Source organism: Cetorhinus maximus, chromosome 12 (assembly GCF_964194155.1).
Source record: "Cetorhinus maximus chromosome 12, sCetMax3.hap1.1, whole genome shotgun sequence".
Lineage (NCBI taxonomy): Eukaryota > Metazoa > Chordata > Chondrichthyes > Lamniformes > Cetorhinidae > Cetorhinus > Cetorhinus maximus.
In genome coordinates this window covers 100,101,635-100,115,615 of record NC_135890.1, presented here as the reverse complement: position 1 = coordinate 100,115,615, position 13,981 = coordinate 100,101,635, and the positions used below count along the sequence as shown (strand labels likewise).

General features: G+C 40.0%; 1 protein-coding gene across 1 annotated transcript in view; it reads right to left on the bottom strand.

Moving 5' to 3' along the window:
* LOC144687760 (uncharacterized) overlaps positions 1-13,981 on the bottom strand; it is a 186,448-nt gene that overhangs the window by 156,606 nt on the left and 15,861 nt on the right. Inside the window, exons 2-6 of the mRNA XM_078554244.1 lie at positions 13,426-13,580; positions 11,060-11,340; positions 9,460-9,542; positions 7,887-7,992; positions 5,468-5,579 (exon numbers count right to left, since the gene is read on the bottom strand). Coding sequence (XP_078410370.1) covers positions 5,468-5,579; positions 7,887-7,992; positions 9,460-9,542; positions 11,060-11,340; positions 13,426-13,537 — 694 coding nt within the window. The 5' untranslated portion in view covers positions 13,538-13,580. The remainder of the gene's footprint in view (positions 1-5,467; positions 5,580-7,886; positions 7,993-9,459; positions 9,543-11,059; positions 11,341-13,425; positions 13,581-13,981) is intronic.

The window sequence follows — 13,981 nt, the reverse complement described above, 5'->3', positions numbered from 1 at the left end:
TTAGTATGCTCATATTATATTAGAAACCTTACTGTGAGCTGCAACCAGGAGCCTGGAGGAAGAAAAACTGGAACCAAAAAAATTATACATGAGCAAAATCAGAATGAACAGGTATGTATATCAATCAGGCAGAAATGCCTATATATCAGTCAGAAAGAAGAAATATGCATTGAGCTAGGGTGACCATGGATATGAATCAATCATGTATGAGTTTTCGACAGGCTTTGCAAATCAAAAGGGGTTATCCTTAGCTCAGTAGTAGCACCTCTGCCTCTGAGGGCGCAATACATAATGCACGTTCTTTCTTCATCAGAATTAGCTCACCTCAGGTGTCATACAGGAATGTTCATATGCATAGTTTTTCTATTCCATATTGGCAAGTCGCCCATGGTATTGCTCATGGTGAGATGAAGGATACCGTGCTTAATGTTGTGTAACATATGATACCACATTCAATTTGATGGAGAGAAGAGTGGATCTAAGACTAGTATTTTAAACTTAAATAAGGGCAATTATGAAGGCATGGAAACAGAGCTGGCTAAACTGAACTGGGAAATTAGGTTAAGGGATAGGTCAGTAGAGATGCAGCAGCAGGCATTTAAGAAGATATTTCAGAATACTCAGAAAAGATACATTCCAGTGAGAAAGGGCTCTAAAGGAGGGACACACCATCTGTGGTTAACTAAAAAAGTTAAAGATAATATCAAATTGAAAGAAAAAGTGCAATTCTGCAAAGATGAATGGCAGGTCAGAAGGTTGGACAGAATATAAACAGTAAAGAATAACTAAACAATTATTAAGGAGGGAGAAATTGAAGTGAGAGAGAATGGTAGCTAGAAATCTAAAAACAAATAGTAAGAGTTTCTACAAGTATTAAAAAGGAAAAGGGCAAGTAAAGTTAGTGCTGGTCCTCTAGAGAGTGAGAATGGGGAATTAATAATGGAAAATAAGGAAATGGCAGATGAATGGCAACATTTGAGCCACACAAATGCCAGGCAATGACCATCTCCAACAAGAGAGAATCCAACCATCAACCCTTGCCATTCTATGGTATTACCATCACTGCATCACCCACTATCAACATCCTGGGGGGTTACCATTGACCAGAAACTAAACTGGACTAGCCATATAAATACTGCGGCAACAAGAATAGGTCAGAGGCTAGGAATCGTGCAAAGAGTAACTCACCTCCTGACTCCCCAAAGCCTGTCCACCATCTACAAGGCACAAGTCAGGAGTGTGATGGAATACTCCCCACTTGCCTGGATGAGTGTGGCTCCCACAATACTCAAGAAGCTTGATACCAACCAGGACACAGCAGCCCGTTTGATTGGCACCACATCCACAAACATTCACTCCCTCCATCGCCGACGCACAGAAGCAGCAGTGTGTACCATCTACAAGGTGCACTGCAGGAATTCACCAAGGCTCCTTCAACAGCACCTTCCAAACCCACAGCCACTACCATTTAGAAGGACAAGGGCAGCAGATAGATGGGAACACCACCACCTGGAGGCTCCCCTCCAAGTCACTCACCATCTTGATATGGAAATGTATTGCAGTTCCTTCACTGTCGCTGGGTCAAAATCCTGGAACTCCCTTCCTAATAGCACTGTGGGTGTACCTGCACCACATGGACGGCAGCGGTTCAAGAAGCAGTTCACCACTACCTTCTCAAGGGCAACTAGTGATGGGCAATAAATGCTGGCCCAGCCAAAAAGCCCACATCCCGTGAATGAATTAAAAATAAAGTTGAACAGATATTTTGTGTCTGTCTTTATTGTAGAGGATACAAATAACATCCCATAAATAATAATGAATCAGGAGGTGAAATGGGGGGAGGAACTTAAAACAATTAGAATCATTAGGGAAAGGTACTGAGAAAATTATTAGAACTAAAAGCTGACAAGTCCCCAGGTTCTGATGGACCTCATCTTAGGATCTTAAAGCGGTGGCTGCTGAAATAGTAGATGCATTGGTTTTAATTTTCCAAAATTCTCTAGATTCTGGAATGGTCCCACCAGATTGGAAAATAGTGAATGAGACTCCTCTATTCAAGAAAGGAAGGAGACAGAAAGCAGGAAATTACAGGCCAGTTAGCTTAACATCTGTTGCAGGGAAATTGCTGGAATCTATTATTAAGAAGGCTACAGCGGGGCACTTAGAAAATCTCAATGCAATCAAACAGAGTCAACATAGTTTGTAAAAGCGAAATCATGTTTGACTAATTTATTGGGAGTTATTTGAGGAAGTAACAAGCAATATGGATAAAGGGGAACCTGTAGATGTGCTGTACTTAGGTCTCCAGAAGACATTTGACAAAGTGCCACATCAAAGGTTATTACACAAAATAAGAGCTCATGGCATAGGGGTTCATATATTAGCAGGGATAGAGGATTGATTAGCCAACAGGAAGCAGAGAGTAGGGATAAATGGGTCTTTTTCGGGTTGACAACTTGTGATGAGTGGAGTGCCACAGGGGTCAATGCTGGGGCCTCAACTATTTACATCAATCACTTGGATGAACAGATCAAATGCATGGTTGCTAAATTTGCTGATGACACAAAGATAGGTAGGACAGTAAGTTGTGAAGAGGACATAAGGAGTCTGCAAAGGGACATAGATAAGTGAGTGGGCAAAAATTTGGCAAAAGGCATATAATGTGGGAAAATGCGAACTTGTCCACTTTGGCAGGAAGTATAAAAAAGCAGCATATTATTTAAATGAGCAGAGATTGCAGAATTCTGAGGTACACAGGTATCTTGATACCCTGGTACATGAATCACAGAAGTTAGTATACAGGAACAGCAAGTGATTAGGAAGGCAAATGGAATGTTCGCAAGGGCAATGGAATATAAAATTAGAGATGTTTTGCTACAGTTGGAGAGACCACATCTAGAATACTGTGTACTGTTTTGGTCTCCTTATTTAAGGAAGGATATAAACACATTAGAAGCATTTCAGAGAAGGTTCACGCGACTGATACCTGGGATTTGGTGGGGGTGGTTTACGAGGAAAGGTTGGACAGGGCAATGTATCCATTGGAGTTTAGAAGATTGAGAGGTGATCTTATTGAAACATATAAGATTCTGAGGGGGGCTTGATAGAGTGGCTGCTGAAAGGATGTTTCCCCTTGTGGGAAAGACGAGAACTATGGGACACAGTTTGAAAATAAGGGGTCTCCACCTTAAAACAGAGATGACAGGAAATTTTTTCTCCGAGGGTTGTGAATCTTTGGAACTCTCTTCCTCAGACAGCGGTGGAGGCAAGGTCAACGAATATTTTTAAGACAGGTAGATAGATTCTTGACTAACGGGGGGTGGGGGGGGGACATCAAAGGTTGTCGGTAGCAGGCGGAAGGTAGAGTTGATGTCACAATCAGATCAACTATGATCTTATTGAATGGCGGAGCAGGCTCATGGAGTTGATTGTCTACTCCTGCTCCTAACTAATATGTTTGTATGATACAGCATCGGAGCCACTGATTTGTAGGTTTCTGCCCACGTGTTACAGTATAAAAATAGTTTTTATCAAAGTCATGGGGCAGGATTTTACATCCCGCGGGCAGGCACGTGCTCAACCCAATCAGGCATAAAATAGTGCACGATGACATTGGGCGAGCAACCCGACGTCATTTCGCACTTGCGCGATGTTTTGGTCGGTGGGGATGCGAGAGAGCCGGCAGTGCACTCGCCGACAATTAAGTGGCCTATTAAGGCCCTTAACCAATTAATTAAAAGCAATTTTTCACTGCCCTTCCAACCCTATGGTTGGTGGGCGGGCGAATTGGCTCGGTGGTCTTTGGATTTTTTATGAAACCTCATCCATGGGCAGGATGAGGTTTCTAACAGTAATTACAAAAAAGTCATCATTTTTTAAAAATTCCAGTTCATGTGTGGGGGACATGGTCCTCTCATTTTAAAAATCCTTATTTCTGTTTTTACAAATCTTTAGCTCCCTGAGGTAGCACCCTGCCTTCAGGGATCTTTCGGTGCGTGCTGCCCTGCACATGCGCAGACTTCGTGCTAGCCCTCCTTTCGCCCCCCACTCCCACCCCACCCCAGCAGCGCTGAGCTTCTCAGTTAATTGGCCAGCCAGTGTGAAATCGCAGTCGGGAGCCAATCACGGGCGGCGGGCCGTTGCGCGGCCGCTCCCGGGCCTGCCCAACAACCGGAAAATCCTGCCCTTGACATTACTGTATGTGACTGTGTAAGAGGTAAACTCTTCCTCCTTGTCATTCTCATCCTTTCTGTGGCCTTTGACATGTTTAGACCACAACATCCTCCTCCAACACCTCTCTACTGACATCTAGCTGGGTGGGACTGCTCTCATCTGGTTCCATTTTTATCTATCTAATGGTAGCAGAGGATCAATGGCAATGGTTTCTCTTCCCCCTCTCGCACCATTGCCTATGGTTTGGGCCCGCTCCTGTTTCTCATCGACATGCTGTCCCTCATCATCTAAAGATACAGTGTTACTTTTCACATGTGCACTGATGAGACCAAGTTGTACCTCACCATCGCCTCTCTTGACTCCACTGTTGCTAAATTAATTATCAGACTGCTTTACCTGAGATCCAGTACTGGATGGACAGAAAATTCCTCCAATATAATATTGGGAAGACTGTGGCCATTGTTTTCGATCCCCACTCCAAACTCCATTCCCTCGCATCAGTCTGAGGTTATAAGCCAGTTAGTTTGCAACCTTGGTGTCATTTGAACCTGAGATGAGCTTCCAAACTCATATGTGTCATCACGAACACCACCTCATTCCACCTCCACAACATCACAGGACTTCGCCCATGTCTCAGTTCACCTGCTGATGAAACCCTCATTCAACAAACAGATAAAATTCCTTTGAGGGATTACCACTCAAATAATTGCTTTTATCACTTTCAGGGGTACTATAAATGTTAAAGTGATGCTGAAACTGCCAATGGGAAAATAGTCTGGCAATTGTTTTAAAATTAAATTTTAAGGCTCAATTAAAGAAAAGTTAATTAAGCACAGAGCTCCTTTGTTAAGTGAAGTTCAGTAAAAAAAAGTCTAACAAGCTTCGGGGCAGGAAATATCATTGTGTACTCAGGCCACTGTTTGGTAAAAACACTGGCATATTTCGTTCCTAAGGTCAGCTAACTTCTAAGTAAGTAGGAATTAACAGCACACAGCAGTAGTTTCATTCATACCTTAGATCAAGGGCACAGTTTGACCATGAAATACAACATATCACAAAATCTTGTTACGTTGAACATGATTTTGTTGTTTCATTTATTCTGAAAACAGCATCAATGCACCCTCTGGTGGATAACTTTGTATGTTACACTTTAATGTGAAAACAATGGAATTTTTGTTCCAATTATTCACTATTCAAAATAGGTAGCATTTTTAATCTCCTCAGTTGCAGATTTCAATACTATATTTCTATAAAGAAGGAGTTTTACTACTATGCGGGAAAATAATTCACATACCCATTGATTCCGTAGCCATATCAATGACCTTGCCAAAGAAAAACGGAGCCACTATCTGCGAAAGACAGGAGACAACTAGCGCCAACATCCCAACAACACAAATCAGCATTTCCTATTGAATGGAAAAAGAAAACATATTCTAAAGGTAAATATGATGCCTGTGACAATCTCTGACAATCTCTAACTTGCAGTATTGTAATAAGACAACATTTAGGCCTAGATCTTCCGAAATCCGGATAGTTGAAGACCGGATATACAGCCCAAGATGCGCTATGGGACCCCTCGGAAGTTCCAATGCAAGGGCTCCATGGGAATTGCCCGGGAAGTTTGAACTTCAGATGGGCAATTCCCCTTTTCCCGGGACCCTCCAAAAAATTCTCCAACTCTGAGTTAGAGTTGGAGACTTCGGACATTCTGACTTACCAGAATAGTTCCTCAGGAAATGCTAGACAAGAAAAAACCTGGTCTAACATCTGGATAACTATACAACTGACCACTCCCCACCCCATCACTCACACTGACCCCCAACCGCTAACTAGCCCCCCGCCCCACCCAACCTGACTAGCCTCCAACCCGACAAACTCCCCACTTATCCACCTGCCACCCCACCCACCTACCTTCTCTCTGTAGCTGTTTTCAAAGCAGCTTTGGGACATTTAAACTCTTTACTCACTAGAGTGTGACAGCTCGTGCCATAAAAAGGGGTTGAGCCGTCTGTGCAGATTCGCTGTGCTGCTCCCTACAAGGTTTGCTGCACTGGGTCGGATGTGGAGGATCCTCCATCAGAAGATCGCTCAGAAATATTGGAGGAAGGTAAGTGTGCATTTTTTTTTTTGTCTGATCAGGGTCGGAAAAAGGGTTTCCAATCCTGATCGGAAGGTCTGGGTCTTAATTTAAGTCTACCTAAATTGAGGAGAATTGGCTTTATACATGGAATATATGAGAGAAAATCAGCTGGAATTGATTAGGTAATTTAACTGCTTTAGTAACAGAAACTTGAAAATGTTGTAAAATGTAAAACATGTTAAATCTTCCAGGATGCAATTATCCCCAGATACTTTAGGTGCTCAAGAGCTTCCAAGTTGACCACAATGGGGCCTTGAGTTGGAACGCTGGTTCAACCCAAGTTTCATGCAAAGTGCCTTCTTAGTAAAGGAACTGAAGCTTGTACCAGGAACAGTCACCGGAGGATCATTAAGCAGCTAACTTCTATTTAAATTGCCTGCTAGTGCACATTAAGGAGGCTGCATGACATTTTGGTGGCCTTGACTTGAACTACTAGTCAAGAACATGTGTCCCTTCTTCCTTGGTCCCTGAATCGTCCTGAAACATTTTGTCATATGTCAGTCTGCACACTCCACACCTTCACTGGGATGGATACATGGAGGCTACATATGAAGCTCCACAAACATTGCTTCGAATCAGCACTCGAGTGCTAAACCTGCAGTTGTCTGTCTCTCTCAGCCTGCAGGCATGGTTAAATCATGATAATCATCAATTAGTCCAAAAGTTGCGTGCTAACTCCACACTTTCATACAGATGTTTCTCATAAGCCCAGCACCCATTTAGCACCTGTTTTCACCAAAATAACTCCTTTAAATATTTTTCTGAAATTTTAACTACCTGAAATCATTTTTTAATAGATATTAAAGACTAAAGTTGGGGGTCTGAATAGCCTACTCCTGTTCCTCTATAGTTAATTATACTTTCACAAAGCATTTACTACCAGAATTCTAATAAGTAACAATCCAAGTTTGCTTATTCTTATAACTGGAATTTCAATTGCTGTAATTAAATACAGGTGAAGCCAGATGTATTTGAAGACAAGGCTCCAATGAATCTAGGAGAATCTGGAAGCTATGGGATGAATTTCTGCAGAGGTTCTCCCACTTGCTCACCATAACTGCAACAGAGATCTATAGAAACCCTGCAAAAATGTTTAATCACCACTTACGTAGATATTCTATGGGACTTCTACCAAAATCACAGCAGAAGAACCCCCAGAAAATTCGTCCCCTTGACATTTTACGCAAAGAGATTTTAGATTGTAGTTAAGTCAAGTGATTCATTGTTCCTCAGGAATCAAAATACTCAAAAGCCTCTCTTACAAAGTCAAAATACTTGAGGAGCACTGCATGCTGAACAACAGCAAGTATAGGAAATACACAGGATTTGTCACAGAAGGTCATACCATCAAATCACTCCCTTAATGAGTTAAAATACAGTATAACTTTCCAATAAACAGCAAAGTTGGAAGTTCCTTAAAGTCTGGCATTCATGATGAATTACAAAAGTACATTTTTTAAATTACTCTAGATATTAGAAATAGGAATATATCTCGAATATTTGAATTAAAATAAATTTTAGCCATTGATGTGACATTACCCACTAGGAAGGTATTAACACAAATAATACTCACATCTTTAGCCAATGAGAAGAGGCGTTTAAGATCAGCTTTACTTTTTTTGTCCCTTTCTTCTTCAATGCTGTGCACAATACGAAAGATCTGAAGTCTTCTCAGGAATCTGAGACAGGAAGTATTAATTCATAATTTGCCAGCAATAAGAAAGGGCTGTGACTACACCCAACTATAGTAACTAGAGACATGAACAGCTCAGTATAAATCATACAGATACTGAATACATGGAGTGATCTACTTTTTGCAACTGCCAGACTCTGTCATTCTTCTTAAATCCGATGATTAATTAAAAACTCTCAAATTATTCAAATTTTGATGTAAATGGAAAAAGCAATCTTGCATTTAAACACGTTAGCATCTCTCTCAAAATACTCCAAATCTCGTCATAGACAATTAATTACTTCAATATGCATCATTTGTCCTTAACTTCACTAACATAGCAGGTATTTTATATACAAGGTCTCACAAATAGCAAGGAAATAACTGATTGGTTAATTTATTTTGGTGGGGAGATAGGATTGAGAAAGAAACGCAGGCCAGGATATTGGGAGATTTCCTGCTCTACTTGCAAAGTACTACAGTATCTTCAAGGTCTAGCAAAGGATAATCACATAGCACTCCTTCAGTACCGCATCATATGCCAGTCTAGATTGTACACTTGAGTCCTGGAATGAGATTTTAGCCAATAACCTTGTGACTAACCAAGCCAGCTATGAGTTAACCTAGATAATGTGTTTCCACATATGAGCCAATGTTTTCACATCAATCTTCATCAATGGTCATGTTGCTGGGCTAGTAAACCAAAGGCCTGGACTATTGATGCAGATGCAAGGATTTAAATCCCAGCACAGCAGCTGGGGAATTGAAATTCTTTTAATTATTTTAACCTGGAATAAAAAACTAGTGTCAGAAATGGTGACCGTGAAACTATTGGATTGTCGTTCTGGGGGTTCTTCTACTGTGACTTTGGTATAAGTCCCATAGAATATCTACGTAAGTGGCGATTAAACATTTTTGCAGGGTTTCTATAGATCTCTGTTGCAGTTATAGTGAACCCATCTGGTTCACTGATGGTTCTTTAGGGAAGGAAATCTGCTGACTTTAACTGGTCTGACCTATATTTGGCCCAGAGCAACATGGTTGACGATTAACTGTTTTCTAAATGTTCTCAGGGGCAATTAGGGTTGGCAATTAATGCTGGCCTTGACAGTGAAACCCACACCCCATGAATGAATGAAAACACTCTAGTTCCTTCCACGTACATTTTTGGAGTTTCATTTGATCACTTTGCTTCATATCACTGCAATTAAATAATTGCTAGATTTAAAGTGTGTTCAGGTCATGCCAAAAAACTCAGAAGGCATTGGAGCAAAATGTGGACAAGAGATTGTCGCTAGTGTAACAGATAAAGGATTTAATATCATTGAATTATTGAAAGCATGTGCTTAGCAGGGTTGTCAACCACTTTAGCGCCACTGGCATAATAAAACTTCTACCTACACATACTTTCTCCTACATTATACTAATTCTTGCTCAGTGTAATGTTCTGCACTAATCAACAATGCATCATTACCTGTTGCAAAAAACACAAAAGGGGAATTCAATCAGGCTGAAGACCAGGGTAGAAATACAAACAATCTTGAAAGTTAGGTGCATCTGTCAATGGGAAACAGTTTGTTTTAAAACATAGGTTTACATAATCAGACAATTAAAAATGTTTAAACTTCATACAGAAACAGTGATACCCATGATTTGTTTTATACAGGATAACATATTGCCTGATGAGTGTGACACAAATGTACACAAGAGTCTGGGTGACATGTAGCTGATCATCTCGGACCTAGCCAAACAATCCAAATTTTTGTTTGAAAAAAAAATGTATACAATGGAACCTGTCTTTCAAGATCAAATGTTCCAGTAAGAAAAAGTGGACACTCGAAGCACATTATCCCTTTTTGGAGGAACAGCATGAAGCAAGAGACCTACCAGCCTGAATCTGACTGCTGCAAGAGTCTCTTGTTACAACACTTAATGAACAGATTTCACAGTGTGCAATATTTAAAATAATACATAGAAGCCCAACTCAAACATTTCATTGCCAGAAAATGTTAAGTTGATAGTCAATGGCAAACCAATAGTGAAATTGTGTTATTCGAACTAAAGTGGTATTGGTTTTTTTCCCCTTGTTTACAGCAAGAAAATGACAATCCCTGTATATATATATTAACCATTAAATCACAATTAATAAAATCTCTTCTGGGCTTGTTTTTTTTTTGAATGCTGAGAAACATCTTCCTTTTGTTGGGCCTATTAAGGATGGATTTAAAATTCATACTGCCCTAAACCAAGACAGATCATCAGCATGACAACTTCTACAACTGACTTCATGCTTAAGAATTTATGGAATAAACTGACAACTGTTGTAATGGAAGCTGGCGATGTTGATGCATGAAAAAGGAACTGGATCAATTCCTTATTCAGCAAGGAAGCAGTAAGTGGAATGTGTGCTTGGGGCAGGGCGACCAACTGTCCCAGATTTTCCGGCACTGTCCCAGAATTTGGATTTCCATCCAGTGTCCCAGGTCTGAGCTTCCCCAGACACCATTTGTCCCAGATTTCTCTTGTATCTGAATCTATTGTGTCTGCGCTTGCTCAGTGTACTGCCAGGCCCGAGTCCACACAGCCACAAGGGAACAGACGGAACACTGACCGGTTTACCCATCAGAGTTATTCAGCTTTGGTTGATGCATTTCAGGGGTGTCTTGAGGGTGGGACCCAGCCAGCAGTAGTGGTGTTCAGCCCAACTTAGGGCAGGGGGTGATTCTGAAGCATGGTCAGGTGGCAGAAGCAATCTCAGGCCTGCTCTTGCTGTCCCATCAGCAGACCACCCCCACCCCTGCCCAGTCAGCAAAATCCCCGCTCCCCCACCACCCCAATCCATGGCAAAGTGTCCCTTATTATCACCCACCCCCCCGCCACCAGAGTTGGTCACCCTGGTTTGGAGTGGCAAAGAGAGAAAATCGAATTGGTTTTTCGTTCCTGCATTTTCATCATCTCATACATTCACATGTTCTGCACGCTAAACAGTTAAATAAGGAACTCTACAACAGTTCTTATGAACAGTCTCAGTCTGGAGGTTTAACAAATTAACACAGATAAACAGAAATATTTACCTCTTTATAACTCTGCGTTACCAGAATTGTAATTCCTTTGGCCATGGTATATGCAACCCAGAGACCGGAGATTATAAAGCTAATCAGATGCAGCAGCTCTCTTTTCCTTTTAAGGTTAGAATTGTTAAGGTCATCAATCTGTTTAAGGGCAATTGACTCCATCGTCAAGTAAATAACTACAAGAATGCAGGTTTTCATTGTGCAAAAGGCTGCAAGGTCAAAGGTTGACCTCCAGAAACACCATTTAAGTACGTCATTTTCCAAGTAGTGAGATCGACCACCTATAAAACATCCAATTTTAATATATAAAGAGGATAAAATACTAACGCATAGAGAAATGAACTGAAACTAATGCCACAAAAACACAAATAGTTAAAACAACCCATTAAAAATCACTTGTAATACTAACAAGAGATTTCTTATCGCTATTTTTAATGTAAATCACAGCTGTAACTTTTATATGTTTGCTCAGGTTTTAATGATACCCAAGTTTTACTCACGTATTGTTAGCGTTCCTGAACATTGCCCAAAATCAACCACAGCTGTTTTAGCACCTTTTTAAATTTACACCTAATGAAAAACTTTCTCTCATTTTGTTCAAAGTAACATTCAAAGAGCAAATTAGTTTTAATACAAAATGTGTTATATTTCGGGCAAGACATCTGGTGTGCAAGACTTTTCTCCATTAAATTATGCCACATTTTCCAGATGAGTGAACTTTTCTCACATTCATAACCTTGTTACCTAAATCCAAGTTTGCGAAAATACAAAAAGTCATATAACTTCTCAAAATTTCTTCCCCTGCCACAATTTTCTCCCTTTTTATCATCTTGTGCTACATTAGAGTTCCACTAGTGGTACTGTCTTTCAGCACAGTGTCCTAATGGCTAGTCATCATGTGTGAATGTGACCATTGAACATCAGCAGGATATTTGTCTGTAACTTATCTTAGCCAAATCAGGTCCAGTTTTCATTTGACATCTCGACAGAGTGAACAATAGATAACAATCGGCAGAAGGCAATTTTTTTGTCTGTCCCTTGCCCAGGCCACTAAGGCAAAACGTAGCCATTGTAATTTCAGATAAAAATAGCTAACTCAGTGCAGGCTGCGTGTTTAGCTTGGAATCTTTTTAACTGCACAGAGCAAAAATTGTACTCACATAGCTGCCACATACTTTCATTGAAAACTCACTGGGAAATTTTCAAAGGTAGATTCTGGGAATGGGTAAAAACAACTAAAATTTACATAGCACCTTTAATGTAATGAGATAGCCCAAGATGCCTCACAGGAATATTATAAAACAAAGAATGGCACAGAGCCACATAAGCCATATTAGGCCAGATGACCAGAAACTTGGGCATTGAAGATAGGTTTTAAGGGGTATCTTAAAAGGATGAAAGTGAGGTGGAGAGGCCGAGAAGTAATGCAAAGCTTAGGGCTGAGACAACTGAAGGCTCTGGTGGAGCAATTAAAATTGGAGATGCACAAGACGCCAGAATTACAAGAGCACAGGTATCTCAAAAGGTTGAGGGGCTAAAGGAGGTTATAGAGATAGGGAGGGGAAAAGCCATGGAGAGGTTTGAAAACAAGGGTGAGAATTTTAAAATCAAGATCTTGACTGTGAGTCAATGTTGGTCAGCAAGCAGAATGGTAACGAAGGCATGAATGAGGGTTTCAGCAGCAAATCAAGCGAGACAGGGACAATGTCGGGCAATGTTACAAAGGTGGAAAATAGGCGTTCTTAATGATGGCATGAATATCAGGTCAGAAGTTCATCTCATGATCAAATGTAAGCAAAATAACTACAGTCATCTACTAGCTCCAAAATTTGATATCCAGCTCTGAGCCAGGAGGTACTGAGCAAGAACCAGATATCATGTCCAACCCTATTTAATCTGGAATTATTAATAGCTTTGTCAAGTATTGCTTTATCATGCACATAAACTGTAGAAGGATCCATCTCATACCAGTTGATGATGCTATCAATTTTAATTGCTCAATATCCATGCATTTGCCTCATCATAACAAGGGATATTACATAACCCCAGGGAATTTACAGTCATTTTGAAAATTTACTGTAATATGCCAACACCAATTATGATCAAACATTTATTTAGAGAAGGATGGATTTCATACAAATTTACTCAACCATTAAAAGCAGAATAATTGGAAATTTTGTATTTTTTCCAACTTGAAGCACAGTTCCTTTGCAACATTTGATAGTACACAGTTAAAATATGCATCAAATGTCATTAACTCATATTATTCAACATATTTTAATGTATGTTTATTCTTATAGAATATTATACAATTGATCTTGAAATTAATTACTTTATACTGTCAATTATAAAGAGAGGTGCATTACCTAAAATCCAGAGTATGACTGTAGATATTCCATCCACAAACAGAATAACATTAACAAGAGGGATGAATCTAACTGCTGGCAACCTATAATAATAAATACTGTCTTGTGCCATTCTTCTCCCAGTCTCTTTTATTCTTCTAGATATTCAGATCAGCCTAGAAGATAAGGTAATGCAAGTTTCAACACTGCACAAATTTGAATAAAATGTTTCTCAATTTAGAAGCAAAACTATTTTTTCAGACATAAAAATAAATTACACACAAACATATTTTGCAGTTCAGGACACTACGAAGACCAAAGCATAAGGTCATTAACCTTCATTTGTCCCCAAATTCAACAATTCTGACTCATTGCAAGTCAATACGTTTTGCCAGTAAATATAATACAATACAGGTTTACCTTGGTACAAAACTCTAACATGACAGCAGAAAGGCAATTGTACAGTCTTAGTACAGTGTCAAATACCTTAGAAATAATCCACATCTAAAGCACTGCTTTATGGACAATGGAACCAATTACTAGACTGAAGGACTTGGAAAAGCAAAGCTCATTCCAA